At 48.1% G+C, this 18053-nt stretch overlaps 2 protein-coding genes across 8 annotated transcripts; both read right to left on the bottom strand.

Annotated features, from left to right (window-relative positions):
• Positions 1–809: 809 nt before the first annotated feature.
• CCNL2 (cyclin L2) lies at positions 810–13216 on the bottom strand. 7 transcript variants are annotated; one of them, XM_064397484.1, is made up of 12 exons: positions 13144–13200; positions 12989–13062; positions 11352–11426; positions 10955–11064; positions 10047–10167; positions 8865–8929; positions 5968–6067; positions 5777–5881; positions 5427–5568; positions 4678–4795; positions 4505–4597; positions 810–3035 (listed from the first exon to the last, which is right to left on the bottom strand). In XM_064397484.1, exons 2-12 carry the CDS (start codon positions 13028–13030, stop codon positions 2666–2668), a joined length of 1341 nt encoding a protein of 446 aa, XP_064253554.1. In that variant the 5' UTR covers positions 13031–13062; positions 13144–13200; the 3' UTR covers positions 810–2665. The 7 variants fall into 7 exon arrangements, with proteins under 7 accessions (XP_064253554.1, XP_064253555.1, XP_064253552.1 ...); XM_064397485.1 differs by having other exon boundaries at positions 12989–13216; XM_064397482.1 differs by lacking the exon at positions 13144–13200 and having other exon boundaries at positions 12886–13006.
• A 399-nt stretch (positions 13217–13615) lies between these two features.
• Positions 13616–16733, bottom strand: MRPL20 (mitochondrial ribosomal protein L20). The gene is made up of 4 exons (XM_064397490.1): positions 16522–16733; positions 15398–15508; positions 15070–15147; positions 13616–14181 (listed from the first exon to the last, which is right to left on the bottom strand). The coding sequence occupies exons 1-4, from the start codon at positions 16606–16608 to the stop codon at positions 14005–14007; spliced, it is 453 nt and encodes a 150-aa protein (XP_064253560.1). The 5' UTR covers positions 16609–16733; the 3' UTR covers positions 13616–14004.
• Positions 16734–18053: the final 1320 nt, after the last annotated feature.

Here is an 18053-nt window from a genome sequence, read left to right as displayed (position 1 = left end):
CCCCAAAATTGTCACCCCTAAATATCCCAGCAAACCCTACAGATGTTTAGCCTCCAATGTCCCAGCAAACCCAGCAGAGATATTCAGCCACCCCAACATTTTCACTCCTCAATGTCCCAGCAGACCCACCACAGATGTTGTCACCCCAACATTTTCACCCCCCAATGTCCCATCAAACCCACCACAGATGTTCAGCCACCCCAAAACTGTCACCCCCCAGTGTCCTAGCAAACCCACCAGGGATGTTCAGCCACCCCATTTTCACCCCTCAATGTCCCAGAAAACCCCCCACAGATGTTGTCACCCCCAGTGTCCCAGCAAACGCCCCAGGGATGTTCAGCCACCCCAACATTTTCAGCCCTCAATGTCCCAGCAGACCCAGCAGATGTTTAGCCCCCAATGTCCCAGCCAACCCCCTCAGATGTTCAGCCACCCCAACATTTTCAGCCCCCAGGGAGTGGCACGAAGCCCAGGGATGGGATCTCCCCAGGCCCAGCTGTGCAAGCTGCAGGGATCCAGCCCAGCTCCTCCTCCTCGTCCAGGTGAGGAGGGACAGAGCAAACACAGCTCAGGAACCTCAGCTGGACCCGGCAGCTGCTCCTCGAGTCACAGAAATGCACTTTCCTCCTCAAATCTTTGTGGACTGGGGGATTTTGTGTTTGGTGCCCAAAACTCCTGCCTTTAAGGGAATGGGGGTTGAATTCCAAGCCTTGAATCTACTCCAGTTTAAAAATCTCTTCATTCTGCACCAATTTCTTTCCTTATGAGTAGGCACAAGTGGTGTAGCTCATAAGAAACTCGAGTGAATGTAATAGAAAATCAAATACTTTAATGAAATTAGGGAGCATGAGAGTAACAGCTCAGATATACCACTAGAACTGATACTACTGGGCTGTGGGCTCTGCTAATTGCTTTTTAAATGCTCTGTTCATCAAGCATGCAGACTGACAATCTACGAATTCTTCAGAGTGTCAAAGATCCTGAGTAAAGAATTTTCAACCACTTCAAAGGGATATATAGGAAATGTCTTCTGAGCTGGTGGCCTGCACACAGCATTGCACAGATAAAAATATACTACTCTCAATGCACAGAGCTAAATACTTTCACATTTATCAGAATTTTCTACACAAGTCTTTTTTTTTTCTTTTTGATAGAATTCAAGTTTTGAATTTTCTGTATATATCTTCACCTGTATTAAACAAATGCTTATTTACATTGTGGGTAAAGTGTAAAGGCTAGGAAGGCCATTTTCCCATTCTGTACTGTAACACTGCAAAATATATATACACAGAGAACCTAATATAGGCAACAGGTCTAAAAAAAGTCACCTCCCACCTGCACAACACCACCGAGCCAGCATGAACAGAGGGCATTGTTAGCACCAAACACTCCTGGGGGCTCAGGAGCTTTCCAGCTCCACGGGGAAAACTGCTGGGCACAGCACTCCAAGGATGGCCCACGGGATGGGCTGTGATCCCAAACACAGGGGATCCTGAGGGGTGGGACAGGAGCTCCATGGGAGGGACAGGGACAGCACAGGGCACTCCTGGCGTCACTGCCACCCTGCCAGCCTCTCCTTTGGGTTCAGGGATGGGCACAAGCTCAGCCACGTGAACCCTGCACAGCCACGGGGAGGGGGCTCTGCTGGCACAGGGAAGCAGCCCTGGTTCACCCGTGGTGCCAGAGGGAATTCCCGAGGGAAGCAGCCCTGGTTCATAGTGGTGCCAGAGGGAATTCCCGAGGGAAGCAGCCCCATCTCACCAACTGTGCCCAGCTGCTGATGGAAATCCTTGGGGAAGCAGCCCTGGTTCACCCATGGTGCCAGAGGGAATTCCCGAGGGAAGCAGCCTCATCTCACCAACTGTGCCCAGCTGCTGATGGCAATCCCTGGGGAAGCAGCCCCCAGCTCTGTGCCAGAGAGAATTCCCTCAGGAAGCACCCCAGCTCACCGGAGGGGATTCCCTCTGGGAATTCCAGGAAGCAGCCCTGGCTGACCAGGAAGGAACCTGATGGGCTCACCAGCAGGAATTCCTTTGGGAAGCAGCCCTGGGCAGGAATCCCCCCGGGAGCAGCCCAGGCAGGGCTCACACCAGCAGGAATCCTCCCAGGGGCAGCGCAGGGCTCACCAACAGGAATTCTCTTGGGAAGCAGCCCCAGCAGGAATCCCCTGGGAGCAGCCCAGGGAGGCCTCACCAACAGGAATTCTCTTGGGAAACAGCCCCAGCAGGGCTCACCAGCAGGAATCCCCTTGGGGAGCAGCCCCAGCAGGAATCCCCCCAGGGATCAGCCCAGGAAGGGCTCCCACCAGAGCAGCCCCAGGGCTCACCAGCAGGAGCCCCCCCAGGAATCAGCCCAGGAAAGGCTCCCCCTGGAGCAGCCCCAGCAGGAACCCCTCCAGAGCAGCCCCAGCAGGAATCGCCATGGGAAGCAGCCCCATCAGGAGCCCCCAGAGCAGCCCCAGCAGGAATCCCCTGGGGAATCACCCCAGCAGGAATCCCCTGGGGAATCACCCCAGCAGGAATCCCCTCAGGAGCAGTCCCATCAGGAATCCCCTCGGGGAGCAGTCCCATCAGGAATCCCCTCGGGAATCACCCCACCAGGAATCCCCTCGGGAATCACCCCACCAGGAATCCCCTCGGGAGCAGCCCCACAGGAGCCCCGTTGCTCACCGGCGGTGCCGGCTGTGCCCGGCGTGCTCCCTGTCCCTGTCCCTGTCGTAGCGGTGCCCGGCGCGCTCGTAGGAGCGGGCGCGCTCGTGCCGGTGGTTGCGGTAGTAGTGGCTCTTCTTCTTGTACTTGCCCGAGCGCTCGGGGCGCTCGCGGGAGCGGCTGCGCGAGCGGGACGAGCTGCGCGAGCGCGACCTGCGCGCCTTGGGCGCCGCCGGCTGTTTGTAGTCCTTGGACTTCTTGTAGGCGCGCGCCTTGGAGCCCTTGTAGGCAGAGCTGTGGTTGAGCTGCCTCGGGGGCGAGTCGCTGCGGCTCCGCGAGCGGCTCTGCGACTTGGAGCCGCTGGACGTCGAGTAGCTCTCGCTCTTCCTGCAAGAGAAAACACAGCAAACACGGTTGAGTTTGAAGAACCTCGCTCTGGATTTTGATGGTTTCTTGGATTTTAAGACCTTCCTTCCTCATTTTGAATCTGAAGAAGGTCCTTCCATATTCTGAGTTTCAAGGTCCTTCCACATTTTGAGGTTCAAGAAGGAAGGTCCTTCCACATTCTGAATTTGAAGAAGGTCCTTCCTTCCATAGTCTGAATTTCAAGAAGGTCCTTCCACATTTTGAATCTGAAGGTCCTTCCACATTCTGAATCTCAAGAAGGTCCCTCCATATTCTGAATTTCAAGAAGGTCCTTCCATGTTGTGAATCTGAAGAAGGTCCTTCCATATTTTGAATTTCAAGAAGGTCCTTCCATGTTGTGAATCTCAAGAAGGTCCTCCCATGTTCTGATTTTGAAGAAGGTCCTTCCACATTTTGAATTTCAAGAAGGCCCTTCCACATTCTAAAACTGAAGAAGGTCCTTTCCTATTCTGAATTTCAAGAAGGTCCTGCCATATTTTGAATCTGAAGGTCCTTCCACATTCTGAAATTGAAGGTGTTCCTTCCACATTTTGAAATTGAAGAAGGTCCTTCCACATTCTGAATCTCAAGAAGGTCCTTCCATATTTTGAATCTGAAGGTCCTTCCACATTCTGATTTTCAAGAAGGTCCCTCCACATTCTGAATCTGAAGGTCCTTCCACCTTTTGATTTTCAAGAAGGTCCTTCCACCTTTTGATTTTCAAGAAGGTCCTTCCACCTTTTGATTTTCAAGAAGGTCCTTCCACCTTTTGCTGTTTCATTGAATTGAAGAACTTAATTCTGGATTTTGTTGCTTTCTTGGATTTTAAGACCTTACTTCCTCATTTTGAATTTGAAGAATGCCCTTCCTCATTTTGCCGTTTCCTTGAATTTGAAGAACATCCTTCTATATTTGGAATTTTAAGAATGTCCTTCTCGATTTGCAATTTTAAGAACATCCTCCTATATTTGGAATTTTAAGAACGTTCTTCTGTACTCGGAATTTTAAGACCGCCCTTCAGCATTCTGAACTTTAAGACTGCCCTTCTTCATTTTGGATTTTAAGACCACCCTCCTGAATTTTGAATGTTAAGACCTTCCTGCTGCATTTTGAATTTTAAGACCTTCCTGCTGCATTTTGAATTTTAAGAATGCCCTCCTGCACTTTGAATGTTAAGACCTTCCCTTCTGCATTTTGAATGTTAAGACCTTCCTGCTGCATTTTGCTGTTCTCCCATGAGAATTCATCTTTGTCCCAACCTTCCCTCTGGCTACAGTAAAATCACTGATTTCAGGAGCTGCAGCTACAGCAGTGCTATCACCACCCCAGTGGACTCAGGAGCTCAAGGAGAGCTCACACTGCTGGGTGCCTCAGGCTCCTGGGGATGGACCATCAAAGCTGGCACTGGGAGGGACTGGGGGGCACTGGGAGGCACTGGGAGCTCACCCCACCTGTGCTTAGGGGACGCAGACCTCGATGGTGACCTCGAGTAACTCTGATCTCTGCTCCCACTCCGACTCCTGCTCTCTCTTCCTTTCTGGACCCTGCCAGAGACAAGAACACTCAGTTATTTTGTTTTAATCCCTCGTGAGAGAAAAGCTGCTGCTTCCTGGTGAAACCTTACCCATTTACTGGGCTGTTGGAGCTGGGTCTCTTGGCTCCCTCTGCTTTCCTCTTAGCATTCTTCATGGCCTGCACAGGTAGGGGTGAAGGTTTATTTCCTTTAACCTCTTTTGGAGACTCTGCAAGAAGAAACCTTTGTTAGCTCTTTGGAAAGTACCTGAGAGGATCTGAGGCTCCCCTCAGCCCAAGTGTGTGCACACACAGATCTGAACAAGCTCACAGCAGGCAGAAATTCATCTGAAACATTTCTGCCAAAGTACTGAAGTGACTGCAACAAAAAAAAGGCAGAAAACCACTCTCCTTTTCTTGCCAATTATTCAGCATTGTTTGAAAGGCAAACTGGGGAAGAAGATGATCAATGCTGTCTTCTAGGTGAGACTGCACCAGACTGGAAACTTGAACCAACAAATTCCTCACCCAACATCCCAAAATGTTACCCCTGCCAGGGCACCTCTGCTTCAATATTCCTTCAGCACAACATGCCAGTGGCAAGGACTTGAGTTTATTACCAAATCCACATAAAAGCAACTCCCTGGCCTATATGGGTTTAAACTAGTCTTAATTTCAGACTAATTTGATTTTAGCTTTTATCTGATTCAAGAAATCCCAAAGTTACAATGCTATTCAAACCCTGCCAGTGGAGTAGTGCTGGAAGCCATCTTCAAAAAATCCCCAACAAACTCTAAACCACACTTGCAAATGCTTCCCAAAAGGGTAAATATCCATCAAAGATGTGAAAAAGTTATTTACCATTTTTTGGGATAGGGGAAAATCCCGAAGTGTTATCCAAGCTTGGAACTCCCTCAGGTACCAGACCTTTAGCTTGTGCTTTTGCCTCTTCAATAGCCAACTTCTTCTTTTCTATTTTACTTTCCAGATCAGATAAATCCACCTGTGAACACAGGAGCACTTGTGAGAGCTGAATTTCCTGGTTACCCACTCCCAGGGAGGGGAATGAAAATCCAAGGAGTCCCAGACAGTGACTGCTCTTTGTTCACTTCCAGGCTTGCAGCTGTGGTTTCAAACAGGCTCAAATTTTCCCACTCCTGCTCTGAGCTGCAGCCTTCACTGAGAGCTCCCAACATAGAAAAGAACCAAACCTTTTTCCTTGTGTAGAGCTGCAAGATTTTTAAGCAGATTTCTTGAATTTCTTCCTCTGTTGCTCCAAACAGCAAAAACCAATGTGGGCGATTTGGAAGTGGGATCTGAAAGGGAGACAGAGACAAAGCTCAGATTTCTGCTCCTGTTAACAGGGCTTGAAAAAACCCCAAATCCATGGCATGTGGCTCACCTCCAGTGTCCTGGCTGCCAGGTAAATGCAGGCACAGGCAATGCTTTCTGGCTGGAACCTCACAAAGACATCTGTTCTCAGGCTGTCGTTCATGTAGTTCCTGAAAAACACCAGAGCAGGAGGTTGCAAGGCACTGCAAAGCTCTCTGGGGCTCTTTTCTTGGGTTTTTCACTTGGTTTTACTTCTACAAGGGCTAGTTCTTTCTGCATTCAGTTACTAGACTTCAACATTATATTCCTGTAAATCTAAAGAGAAGCTGAATGATTTTACTCAAAGAAAAATAAAAGAGATAACTAAATTAAATCCCTCAAGGGGAGGGACGTGTGACAGAAACAAAGTCTGACTGCTGCAAATTCAGTGGTGAGAAGAGAACCAATTTTAACTTCACTTTTGCTGCTGGATCTCTACTGGCCTGCTCTCATGCAAGAAACAAGTTCTTTTCATCACGACAACATACAGTGTGTGCTCAGAAATACTCAGTTATAGAATTTTAGGTTCACATGTCCCCCCCCTGCAGAACCAGGTGTCTGGCAAAAGCTGCAGCTCCTGGAGCAGTTCTCCCATGAAATGCAGTCCTCTTCAGCTCAGGTCAGCTTCCAGTGGGGTTTAAGGGTCCATTTCCATCCAGGAGAGAATTCTTTTTGATGCAAAAAGTCAGCCATAGGAGAAATCAGGGTGTTTGGGAACATCAGTTCAGGAGAACAGTCAGTATTCAGGCAGATCTCCTCTTTGGCACATGAAATAAGGTTTCCAAATTGTCCCATTTCAGTAAGGTTGCTTAAAATGAATATTCACAGAATGAGAAAACTGTAAAATATTGCACATATTCCAGTCAGTACAATGAAGCATTATGTTGTTAAATCTTAAACACACAAAGTAAATTCCTGTGAATCTGTCAGCTGATGTGCTTTAGAAGATCTAGACTTGAGAGCACATATGTCAATAAAATATCAGAGGAGAAGAACTAAAACCAGACATCATAAAAGTCCTTAAAATAATACTTTAAGGTAATAATTAACCACGTGGGTACCCAGTACACAAGGATTCACTGACCCCCAAATACCCAAAGCAGAGACCACAGCCAGGCACCTGCAGGGCTCACAAGGACAGAGAGGAGGGATTGGAATTCCAGGAGTTTCCAACTCCCACCTGCCCTCAGTTCCTGTTTACACAAACAGCAAGTTCTGCCCCAAAAAAAGCAACACTGAACATCAGCTCATCTTTCTGGGAGAAAGGAACTTCTAAACCTGCTGTTCCAGGAACTTCTAAACCTGCTCTTCCTGTCCCTCTACAAAGAGAGCACAAATCTTTGGCCAAAGGGGTGATAAAGGAAAGGCTGACTTTGAACATCTGGAAGCTACAAAGGTTTTTTTTTTCTGATTTGCCAAATTGAGAACCATGCCAGCTTCCAAGTTTGGCCCCTGCACATCTTCCCTGTGGGCTCAGTGAGGCACAGGAGGAAATGAATCCTTGTCACAATAGCTTAAGAAAAAGGTACTGCTGTAAAAATGCACATTTCAAAAACCAGTCACACTGGATACCCACCAGTTTTTGGGTACTGGAAGCAACAACCACAGCACACAGATGTGTTTTTGTAACCTCTGAGCCCTTTCCCAGCTGGGGTAATTCCCTCCCTGCCCTCCCCTCCTTCCACAACCAGCACAGTCCAGAACTCCCATTCCACTGCTCCATGCAATACTCCTGGAAGTGTCTCTAAATATCACATTTTGTCTCCAAGCTTCACACAAGTACTAGTTTTCTCACTTAAACATTTGAGGTAGTTGTAGCTTTCAAACTATTCATTTTTTCTGTTGTTAATTCATCCCTTTTAAAGATTTAAACCCCACCTTAATTCACTTTATCATATAAGAAACACACCACATTATAACAGTTAAGAGAAATAGAACATTAAAAAAATAAAATCTCAGAACTTTCAACGCTCAGGTTATCAAATATACAATGAAAAAACACAGAGTAAAAAAAAATAAAAATATAAGCACAAGAAGCAGTTGGCCAGTTACTCTACTATCATGTATATACCACCTGTCTAGAGCCAGCCTTCTCTTTGGAGAGCTTTGGGTTGACTGAAGACGGCAGCTATCCCTGCACCATGGGCAGCAGAGGAGAAGTCTTAGTCACTTACCCTCAGAGGCTACCCTTTGATCAAAAGAGTACAGAAAAGAAAAGTCAAAACTGGTTCTCTACACACAGCTCACAGTACCAGACAGTTCAGTCAGCAGAAATATGGTCTTTGGATTCACTAAAGGTAGGTTTTTGCTTTTTTAAAATTTTTTTTAGACCATTGGTATTGTTAAAAAAAGCATTGTGGTTTATAAAAAGCATTGTTTGGTAAAGTTTAAGATGTGGAATTTTACAGAAGCTTCCCACCCCCGAGCAAATATTTATTAAATGAGAGCAATAAGGCAGAGAAAATTTCTTGGCAAATCTGAATCCAGGCTATCCATCTATCCAGTCCTAGAAGCTGACATCTTGCTTTATCCACATAGATAAAAGAAATTTATCTGTGCTGAGGTTTAGATAATCCCGAAACCAAACTCAGGCCCTGGCAACAGACTTGAATTCCACCCAAGTTTTCCCTGAAGAAGACCCCAAGGGAACAACTCTAACCCCCCCCCAAACCTTTTTCCTTCAGCTGGAAAGTGAGAGCAGAGAGGAGGGAAGTGAGAAGTCAGGGTGGAAAGCTACCTTACCATTAAAACACTGCCTCGACCTTAAGAGGCCGCTCAACATTGGGGAAGGAGTTTGGGGCACACCAAGGACAGTGGAGCTGTCTGGGGTGGCCCCAAGCACTGCTGAGCAATGCTGCCCAGTGCCTCAAGTGACATATTTCTGCTACTGCCCCTTCTGGTCTCTTAGAACAAAGAAAATCAACTTACCATGAGGTCTGGACCAGGTGTTGGTTACGTTCACATTCTAATACCTGAAGGTACATAACGATTATCTGGAAGATATGGGTCATTGAGTTATTAACAAGCATCTGGAGAGCCACCTGCTCATTTCAGAGGGACATCCATCCATCAGGCACCTGGGATCCTCTTTCAAGGCCTAAAACACTCCACATGAAGTGTTTGCACCATCCCCAGTGTTCATCCACACCAGCTCTGAGCTTCTGTCCTGCTACTTGGCCAGGCCTGGTCTCCACCTGGGTTTGACTTAGTGATTTTTGTGGATGGATTTTGATTTAGGAATTTTTGTGGATGGAGTTTGATTGAGGGATTTTTGTGGATGGATTTGGTTCTCCTACAAACCTCACAAATCCTTTTTTAGCTGCAGCCTGGGGAGAAGAAGCTGCTGAGTGCAGTCAGCAGTGAGGGAAGTTGGCAGTGCTTGCAGAGAACAGAGCTAACACTGTGCCATGGTTTGTTCAGCTCTGAGGGTTTTCCTCAGCTTTGGAAGGAAAACAAGGCTGCAGAGGGGAAGAATAATGGCAGAATTCACCCCGTTAACAAACTACAGCTGCTCTCTGGGGTGGGTGACAAAAGGAAATTCTGAAGAAACTCAAAAAGGCAGCTCTGAACAGGAGGTTTTTAGAGGAGAAAACACAAGATCCCAACTTGTGCTGCCACAGAAATACAATTTCTTTTACCGGTCAAGGCACAATTTAAATATTTGAGGTAATTGTATCTTTCAAGCATCATCCACTCTGGCACTTGTTACTTTTATATCCAGCCTTGCCTCAGTTCTAGCCAAGGCTGAGCGTGGTTTTAACACACCCCAAACTGGCTCACAGACCTTTAACACCTCAGCAGGAGTGAGTAGGACAACCCCAGGCCTCCAAATTCCCCCCTGCCTGGGGGAATCTAAGTTGAGGTGATGTTTTCTACCACCAAAGCTACCTCCTGATCCAATTTCCTTCCAGGATTACTGAGCACCTGCATCCACCTCGCCGCCACTCAGCAGTGATACGAGACCAATTAGTAAGAGTCTCTTAAATGAGAAAGAAAACATCAGGATGGTAAGAAACTAATCTGAGTTCACTGTGTGCAGTCCAGGCAGCCTCCTCAGAGCTTCACAGAGCATGAAACGTTGGTTATGTACTGAATTCAGGAAGTACAAACCTTATGAGGGTGCTTCACGTGAACACAAAATCCCAACTCCTTCAACACTCTTCTTTCTGCCTTAATTATTTGATTCTTCAAGTTCACATATTCTTGATCCAGTATTAGAGGCACAGGTTTTCTGCAAGACAAGGCCAAACTCACAAGGTCGTCTTAACCCTTAAAAAAACTCAGGCTGAGTTGTGTAAAAATAATAAAAAAATCATTAACTAGAACATCAAAAATATTTATTTATTAGAAGAGGTCAGCTCACTTCATGAGATCCCTTCAAAATATTTTCTGAGTTATGAAAAAGGGAATTATGCTGCTATGGAGTTTAATAATTCCAACACAACACAGATAATCCAGATTATCCTGAATTCTCAACTAATCAAAATTATTCTGAGTTCTCATTTTACAGCTAATCCAGATTATTCAGAGTTCTCAGTTTAGAGATAATCCAGATTATTCAGAGTTCTCAGTTTAGAGATAATCCAGATTATTCAGAGTTCTCAGTTTAGAGATAATCCAGATTATTCATAGTTTTCAGTTTAGAGATAATCCAGATTATTCTGAATTCTCAGTTTACAGCTAATCCAGATTATTCTGAGGTCTCATTTTACAGCTAATCCAAATTATTCTGAGTTCCCATTTTACAGCTAATCCAGATTATTCTGAGTTCTCATTTCACTGATAATCCAGTTTATTCTGAGTTCTCATTTCACAGCTAATCCAAATTATTCTGAGTTCTCATTTCACTGATAATCCAGGTTACTCTGAGTTCTCATTTCACTGATAATCCAGGTTACTCTGAGTTCTCATTTCACTGATAATCCAGGTTACTCTGAGTTCTCATTTCACTGATAATCCAGGTTACTCTGAGTTCTCATTTCACTGATAATCCAGGTTACTCTGAATTCTCAGCTTACTTTTTCTCCCTCAGGTGTCGGAGGCGATGGAACACATTGATCACGTCCCGAATGCGTCTGGGGGCTTCCTCAATTTTGGATGCCAGGTGGACACAGGCCATGGAAACGTGCTGAAAAATAAGCAGAAAATAGAATATTTTCTATGTTTTGTTTCCAGTTCAGGAACTGAGCTCCTACAACAGCTTAAGGATGGATAATGAGGGGGAAAAAATGTGGTGAAACAAGAAAATTCAAAATATTTGACAAAAATCACTGTTAAATGGCTTTGTAAAATCACATTTCTCTACAACTATCAACTCCAGACTAGTTCCCAACACTGATCACACCTCAGGTAACAGCTTGCCAGGAGAGATCACAAGATAAATATGGCAACAAATGTCACTTAATGCCTTCTTACCTCCATGGAATGCTTCACAAAAGACTTGGTATAAAAGAAACGCTGGAATAACACCTGTCCTGTAGCCATAGCCACCTAAAACAGAGATAATCACAACAGCCGTGAACAAAACTACCAACTGCAAAGAGAATTTTTAACAGATTTAAGACCTAGAGTAACTTAACATGGGAAAAATTTCAATGATATCTAAAGAAAACTAGAATTCTGAAGTAATTAAATAGCCTAAAATGTTATCAAGGCTTTAAATATTGCCTACAAGTCAAATACAGACAGCAAATCCCAATTTTCTTTCATAAAAAATGTGAAAATATGCTCTAAGTTATCAAATTAATAATAAAAAAATCAAGAGATATCTAAAAAGCCAAAAAAATTCAAAATTATGAAAGTACGTCAGAAAAATATTTGCTTTTTGGGCGTGGAAAGCGAGGAGCAATCTAACCGCGTCGTGATTTGCATACATTTGCATACGCTAAGCCTCGCTAGCTGGACGCTGGTGAAAAGTTTTACGCTCAGAGAGCAACGAGGCTCTTGGGCCTTAAATTCCCCGTGGAAACCGAAACCGTCCCAGGGCTCTAAAAGAAGCTGAAGAAAATCCGCCTTCGCACGGGGGCGGCGCAGGAAGGCGCTGACATCACCGGCTCCCTGCGGCCGGGCACGGCCGGAGCGGGCCCGGAGCGGCCCCGGAGCGGGCCCGGAGCGGGCCCGGAGCGGCCCCGGAGCGGGCCCGGAGCGGGCCCGGAGCACCGGGCGGCCCCGCGGCCTGCCCGGCCGGTAACCGCGCCAACCGGGACACCAGTCCCGCACAAAGCAGGGCCCAGCCGAGCCCCGGCTCGCTCCCCGCCCCGCCCAGCCCCACCTGCGGCAGCCGCAGCAGGATCCCGGCCGCCTGGATGAGCTCGCAGCCGGTAACGCGCAGCTCGGTCTCGGTGTCGGGGTCCAGGCCGCTGCTCATGGACGGCGTGAAGCGCAGCGTGTGCTCGGGCAGCAGGCAGTTCTCCAGCGTGATCAGCACGCCCGAGTACAGCCGGTCGCCGATGAGCACCGCGCCGGGGGCCGGTGCCGGGGCGGGGGCCGCGCCGGCCGCCTGAGGGCCCGCGGGGCCGCCGCCTGCCGCTGCCGCCGCCATTTTGTGCCGCCGCCGCCTCGCTGGCTCCGCGCTCCTTCTCCTTCCCCACCAGCATCCGCCCGGCGCCGATTGGCGGAGCGCCGCGGGACCGCGGCCGCTGATTGGCTGAGGGGCCGTGACGTAGGACGCCGCCCGGGCCGCGCGCGGCGCGGTGACGCAGCGGCCGGGAATTCGGATAGGGCGGGGCCGCGGCGCCCTCAGAGCCCTCAGAGCGGGGCCGCCCCGGGACGGGCGTGAGGCGGCTGGAGCACGGCGCTCCCGAGTTAAACATCTTCAACTCCGTAAATAAACAGACTATACGCTCACTGAGTTAAATATCTTCGTTAACTCCCAAAAAAAACCAGACCATGCGCTCACCGAGTTAAATATCTTTGTTATCTCCGTAAAAAAAAAAGACTATGCGCTCACCGAGTTAAATATCTTCGTTAACTCCCCAAAAAATCCAGACCATGCGCTCACCGAGTTAAATATCTTTGTTACCTCCATAAAAAAAAGCACACCATGCACTCACCGAGTTAAATATCTTCGTTAACTCCCAAAAAATCCAAACCATGCGCTCACCGAGTTAAATATCTTTGTTATCTCCATAAAAAAAAGCACACCATGCGCTCACCGAGTTAAATATCTTTGTTATCTCCGTGAAAAAACCCACACCATGCACTCACCGAGTTAAATATCTTTGTGAACTTTCTAAAAGACCACGCTACGCGTGTCCTTAGCGTGAGGCCCGCTGAGGTTCGCGTGTGAGGGCCGAGGTGCTGCTCCCCACCCCGGTTGGGTTTTCCCCGTGCAGCGCTGGAATTTCGCCACACAAATTGTTTCCCTGTAGCAGATATCAACAAAAAGATGTTTATTATTAAGTCCTTAACAGAACAGGCCATGTTTGTCCTTCACCTACGGGCTCCTGTCTGAGTGCTGGCATCTCCCTCACACTCTGGGCTGTTTTTTTGCTGTGCAGCACCAGAACTCGCCACAAAAATTGCTTCTCCCCAGCAGTTACCAAAAAATCACCTTTATTAAGTTCTTATGTACATCCTTAACAGAGATGTGTGTGAGGGTGGACATCCTGCCCTCCCTCCATCCCTTGGCTGTGTTTTCCCAATGAAATGCCAGAATTAACACAAATTGTTTCCCCATAGCAGTTTTCAATAAAAATGTCTTTATTAAACCTTTAACAATACAAACTATGTGTATCCTTCACTCCCAGGCTCCACCTGTGAGGGTCAACATTTCCCCCCATCCCAGCTGCATTCTCCTTGTTCAGAATTCACCACACAAATTAGTTTTTTTTCTAGTAGCAGTTACCAAAAAAAAAACTTTACTAAGTCACTGTAGCCTGACTGCTAACTTTGAAGTGTGCTTTTAATTTAACAGGTTTCAACAACAACAACACAGGGAAAGTGCCATCAAGCAGCAGCTTCACACCCACACGATCCTCAGAGGATTTGTTCCACATTTTCCATTTCAGCAGCAGGTTTGCTTCACAATCGAATCCCTGCTTCTAAAACATACACCCAGGCTCTGGTATCAGTAGTGGTGGTGCACAATACGTGAAAATATCCCTTCTGGTTCTTTTCCATCTCCCAGGGCAGCCAGGAACCCTTCCTGTCTCCTCCTCTGGGCTAAAGCTGCCAGGGACTTGAATGTCTTTGGTTCATAAATAGCCAAGTCAGCCAGAACTTTCCTGTTCAGCTCCACCTGGGACTAAAGGCAAGAAAAATTTTTGGTTAAGGACTGTGATTTTTAGGAACAACACTGCAGTGCTTAGTTTTAAATATATTTTATTTAAATAGATTTTATTAAATATAGTAAAATTTCATTATTAAATAAAATTAAATGTATTAAATATAATGAACACTCTTTATTAAACATAATGAACACTCTTTACTGTTTATATAAACACCCTTCATTAAGTATGATTAAACACTCTTAAGGCTTAAGACCTGAGGTCTTAAAGCAGATTAACTTTTTTCTGCCCTGTGCAATTTGGAGCTGTTAAAGACTCTCAGACACTCCCTGGCCATGGATGTCTCATTAACCCACCACGTAAAAATTATTTCCTGACTTTCTCTAAAGTTTTTGTGGTAGAAACCAAGAACTGAAGAAAAATCTCTAATTTTGCCTCAAGGCACGTGTTCCAGGTTAAGACATGACATCTGTTTCAGCTCAAATTAAAACAGAATCACCAAACTGAAACAAATTCCCAGCATGTTTTAAAAACAAGGCACAATGGCACCAAATTTCTGCATTCTCCACACTCACCAAATCACAATTTTAGTGAAAAGAATAAGGATTTCTTAGGGTTTTGGGTTTTTTGCTAACCCAAGCTTTGTATTTTTAAATTTCTTAAAGTAAAAAGGAAAAGCAGCTGTCACTGAATGCCCACAAAAAAGCATTTTAAAAGTCTCATTCCTAAGTTTTGGGGACAGAACATGAGGTAGAGCCACAATGTTCACCAGGATAAAATGGAATAATCCATACAGGGAAGAGAAATAGTTTAGGGCAGAACTTAGTTCCTGAAGTGGATGAAAGGCTTTCATGCCTTTCATCACTCTAATTAGTAAGTAATTATCCTCCAAACCACATCCTTACCTTGGCCAGGTTGCTTATGAAGGCTGGGTACTTCAAACCATGTTCAAGGGAAGCTGCTTCAATCCTTGTGATCCAGAGCTGAAGGTGTAAAAATTAATATATGGCATGATCAAACACTTTAAAATAAACCCTTTGCCACGTTGGTCTGCTTATTAAAAACAACATTTTCATGGAATATCCTCAGCTGGAAGGGACCCACAAAAAAATGCTGCTTTAAAATCCAACTTCTCACCCACTGTTTTTAAAACCCTCCAGAGTAAGAAAAGCAGCTGTTTCACTCCTGCCTTGCCCCCAGTTTGATGTTTCCAGCCAACATTTTGCTCTTTACCGCTCTGAGGAATCTCTTCTTCTCCCTCCTGGCCTTGGTGGACTTCACGAAAGCCCTGCGCACGCTCCTCACTGCCAGCTTGTAGCAGCGGTTCTTCCTGCCACGAAAATGCTGCAAAAAAACCCCAGAATGGTCTTATCCAATTAGATTTAAAGATATAACACTAATAAAGCTCATTTGCACTCACAGTTCTCCATAATAACTCACTCAACCCTTCACAAGCATGCCCTAAGCCTTCAGCTTAGGCACATCATGAAAATATTCTTCCCTTGGTTTTTATCGTGGAAATACATGGAATGTAATATCATACGGAATATAATATCAAGGAAATGTAATTTTTATCACAAAAAACATGAAGCTGAGGAGTTGGAGCAGGGTGGAAAAATCTCAGTTGAGCGGAGGCAAAACCAGGCCTCACTTTGTGCCGTGGTTCTGTGGGAAAGGCAATCACAAAATCACGGGCAGTGCTTTCACCCAACGCTGAATTCACATTTATTCTCGTTCCTGAGCTCCCCTCTGTTGTGTCTGTATGAACACAGGGATGGGGCACAAGCCCCTCATTTATCAAACAGAAAACAAAAAAATTAAATTTGTGTTCTGACATCCATCTAATGCAACACAGGAAAATGTAACCAGTGCTGCACCACGAATAACTGGTGCAAAACCAAAATATTCTCACTTCCTTCAACTTTTTCTATTTCAGCATTACAGCAAGATGTAATTTGAAGAATTTTAACGTACTGCCTCGGATGCCCTTGAGAAAGGTTCATCCCTAGCCTCAGCACAGCAGCTTGAACTCCAGCAGTAATCCGAAACGCAAAACAATTCAAAATGCACTTGAGAACAAGGTTAGATTTTTTTCCCCATTTTTTTTTGCCCAGTAAAAAACACTCAAGAAGGAAACGCAGTGCAGGAACGCTGCATTTAATGAAACACAGACCACTTTACAGCACGAGGAAAGCACAGAATGGTTCGGGTGGGAAAGGGAGCTCCGAGCCCACGCAGTGCCGGGACCCCTCGCTGCTCCAAGAGCCCGGGGCTCTGCAGGGACGGGGCATGCCCGGCTTGGGGAGCCTGCCCGGGGCACAGGGGCATGCGGGACACGGCGGGGACCCCGCACTCACCCGCGCGTACTTGAGCACCTCCTGCACCCTCCAGAAGCGATCCGTGAGGCGGCTGCGCAGCCAGCGCGCCGCGCTCAGCACCACCATGGCTGCGGCACGGCCCCTGCCTCCCTGCCTTCTCCTCCCTGCCTGCCTTCCTTCCGGGGCGGCACCCGAGCCTGCCCGGCCTTCCCCGAGCCTTGCCTCGCTGCTTCCTCTGAGCCTGCCTCTGAGCCCGCCCGGCCTTCCCTCAGTCTGCCCTGAGCCCGCCCGGCCTTCCCTCAGCCAGCCAGGGCTTCCCTCAGCCTGCCTCTGAGCCCGCCCGGCCTTCCCTCAGCCAGCCGGGGCTTCCCTCAGCCTGCCTCTGAGCCCGCCCGGCCTTCCCTCAGCCAGCCGGGGCTTCCCTGAGCCTGTCCCCACTGCTTCCTCTGAGCCTGCCCTCAGCCAGCCGGGGCTTCCCTCAGCCTGCCCCGGCTTCCCTGAACTTGCCCCGAGCCTACCGAGGCTTCCTCTGAGCCTGCCCCGAGCAAACCCCGAGGCTGCCCGGCCTTCCCTCAGCCTGCCCCTAGCCCGCCCCGGCTTCCCTCAGCCTGCCCCCGGTGCTTCCTCTGAGCCTGCCCCGAGCCCGCCCGGCCTTCCCTCAGCCTGCCCCGGCTTCCCTCAGCCTGCCCCGGCTTCCCTGAACTTGCCCCGAGCCTGCCGGGGCTTCCTCTGAGCCTGCCCCGAGCAAACCCCGAGCCTGCCCCAGCTTCCCTCAGCCTGCCCCCGCTTCTTCCTCTGAGCCCGTTCCCGAGCCTGCCGGGGCTTCCTCTGAGCCTGCTCCCGCTGTTTTTCCTCTGATCCTGCCCCCGAGCCTTCCCGGTGCTTTTTCTGGTCCTTCCTGAGGTTCTCCCTCTGATCCGTCCTCCGGTTCTGCCCCCGAGCCTTTCCGGTGCTTCCTCTGATCCTTCCCGGTCCTTCCCCCGGTCGTTCTCCCGGTTCTTCCTCCGCTCCTTCATCTGGTTTTTCCCCTGATCCTTCCCCGAGCCTTCCCGGTCCTTCCTCTAGTCCTTCCCCCGGTCTTTCTTCCAGCCTTTTCCCCGGTTCTTCCCCCAGCCCTTCCCCCGGTTCTTCCCCCGGTCCATGCCCCGAGCCTTCCCGCTCCTTGCTCCGGTCCTTCCCCAGATCCTTCCCAGTCGTTCTTCCAGCCCTTCCTTCAGTTCTTCCCCCGATCCTCCCTCCCCTTGCCCTTCCTCCAGTCCTTCCCCTGTCCCCAGCCCTTTCCCCAGCCCCTTTCCTGGTCCTTCCCCAGCATTTTCACCTCCCCCGGCTCCTCTCTCACAGCACAGTGGCTTTTCACCGTGCTGGGCATCCTCTGCCCCAGCCCGAGCACAGCCGTGGAATCACGGAATATTCTGAGTTGGAATCCACAGGGATCATCCAGCCCAGCCCTTGGCTCTGCAGAAACACCCCAAAATCCAACCCTCTGCATCCCTGGGAGTGTTGTCCAAACACTCTTGGGGCTGTGCCCATTCCCTGGGGAGCCTGGTCAGTGCCCCAGCACCTTCTGGGGG

This window comes from Passer domesticus, chromosome 22, assembly GCF_036417665.1.
Source record: "Passer domesticus isolate bPasDom1 chromosome 22, bPasDom1.hap1, whole genome shotgun sequence".
Lineage (NCBI taxonomy): Eukaryota > Metazoa > Chordata > Aves > Passeriformes > Passeridae > Passer > Passer domesticus.
This window is presented reverse-complemented; position numbering and strand designations above follow the sequence as displayed.

Coding starts and splice junctions, on each gene's coding strand:
- CCNL2 (XM_064397481.1), bottom strand. CDS start 12,477: ATGGCGGCGGCAGCGGCAGGCGGCGGCCCCGCGGGCCCTCAGGCGGCC. Junction 11,427..12,207: donor TCCTGCTGCGGCTGCCGCAG/GTGGGGCTGGGC, acceptor TCTCTGTTTTAG/GTGGCTATGGCTACAGGACA. Junction 4,796..5,426: donor TTCCCCTATCCCAAAAAATG/GTAAATAACTTT, acceptor TTCTTCTTGCAG/AGTCTCCAAAAGAGGTTAAA.
- MRPL20 (XM_064397490.1), bottom strand. CDS start 16,608: ATGGTGGTGCTGAGCGCGGCGCGCTGGCTGCGCAGCCGCCTCACGGAT. Junction 15,509..16,521: donor AGGTGCTCAAGTACGCGCGG/GTGAGTGCGGGG, acceptor GTTTTTTTGCAG/CATTTTCGTGGCAGGAAGAA. Junction 15,148..15,397: donor AGAAGAGATTCCTCAGAGCG/GTAAAGAGCAAA, acceptor TTACACCTTCAG/CTCTGGATCACAAGGATTGA.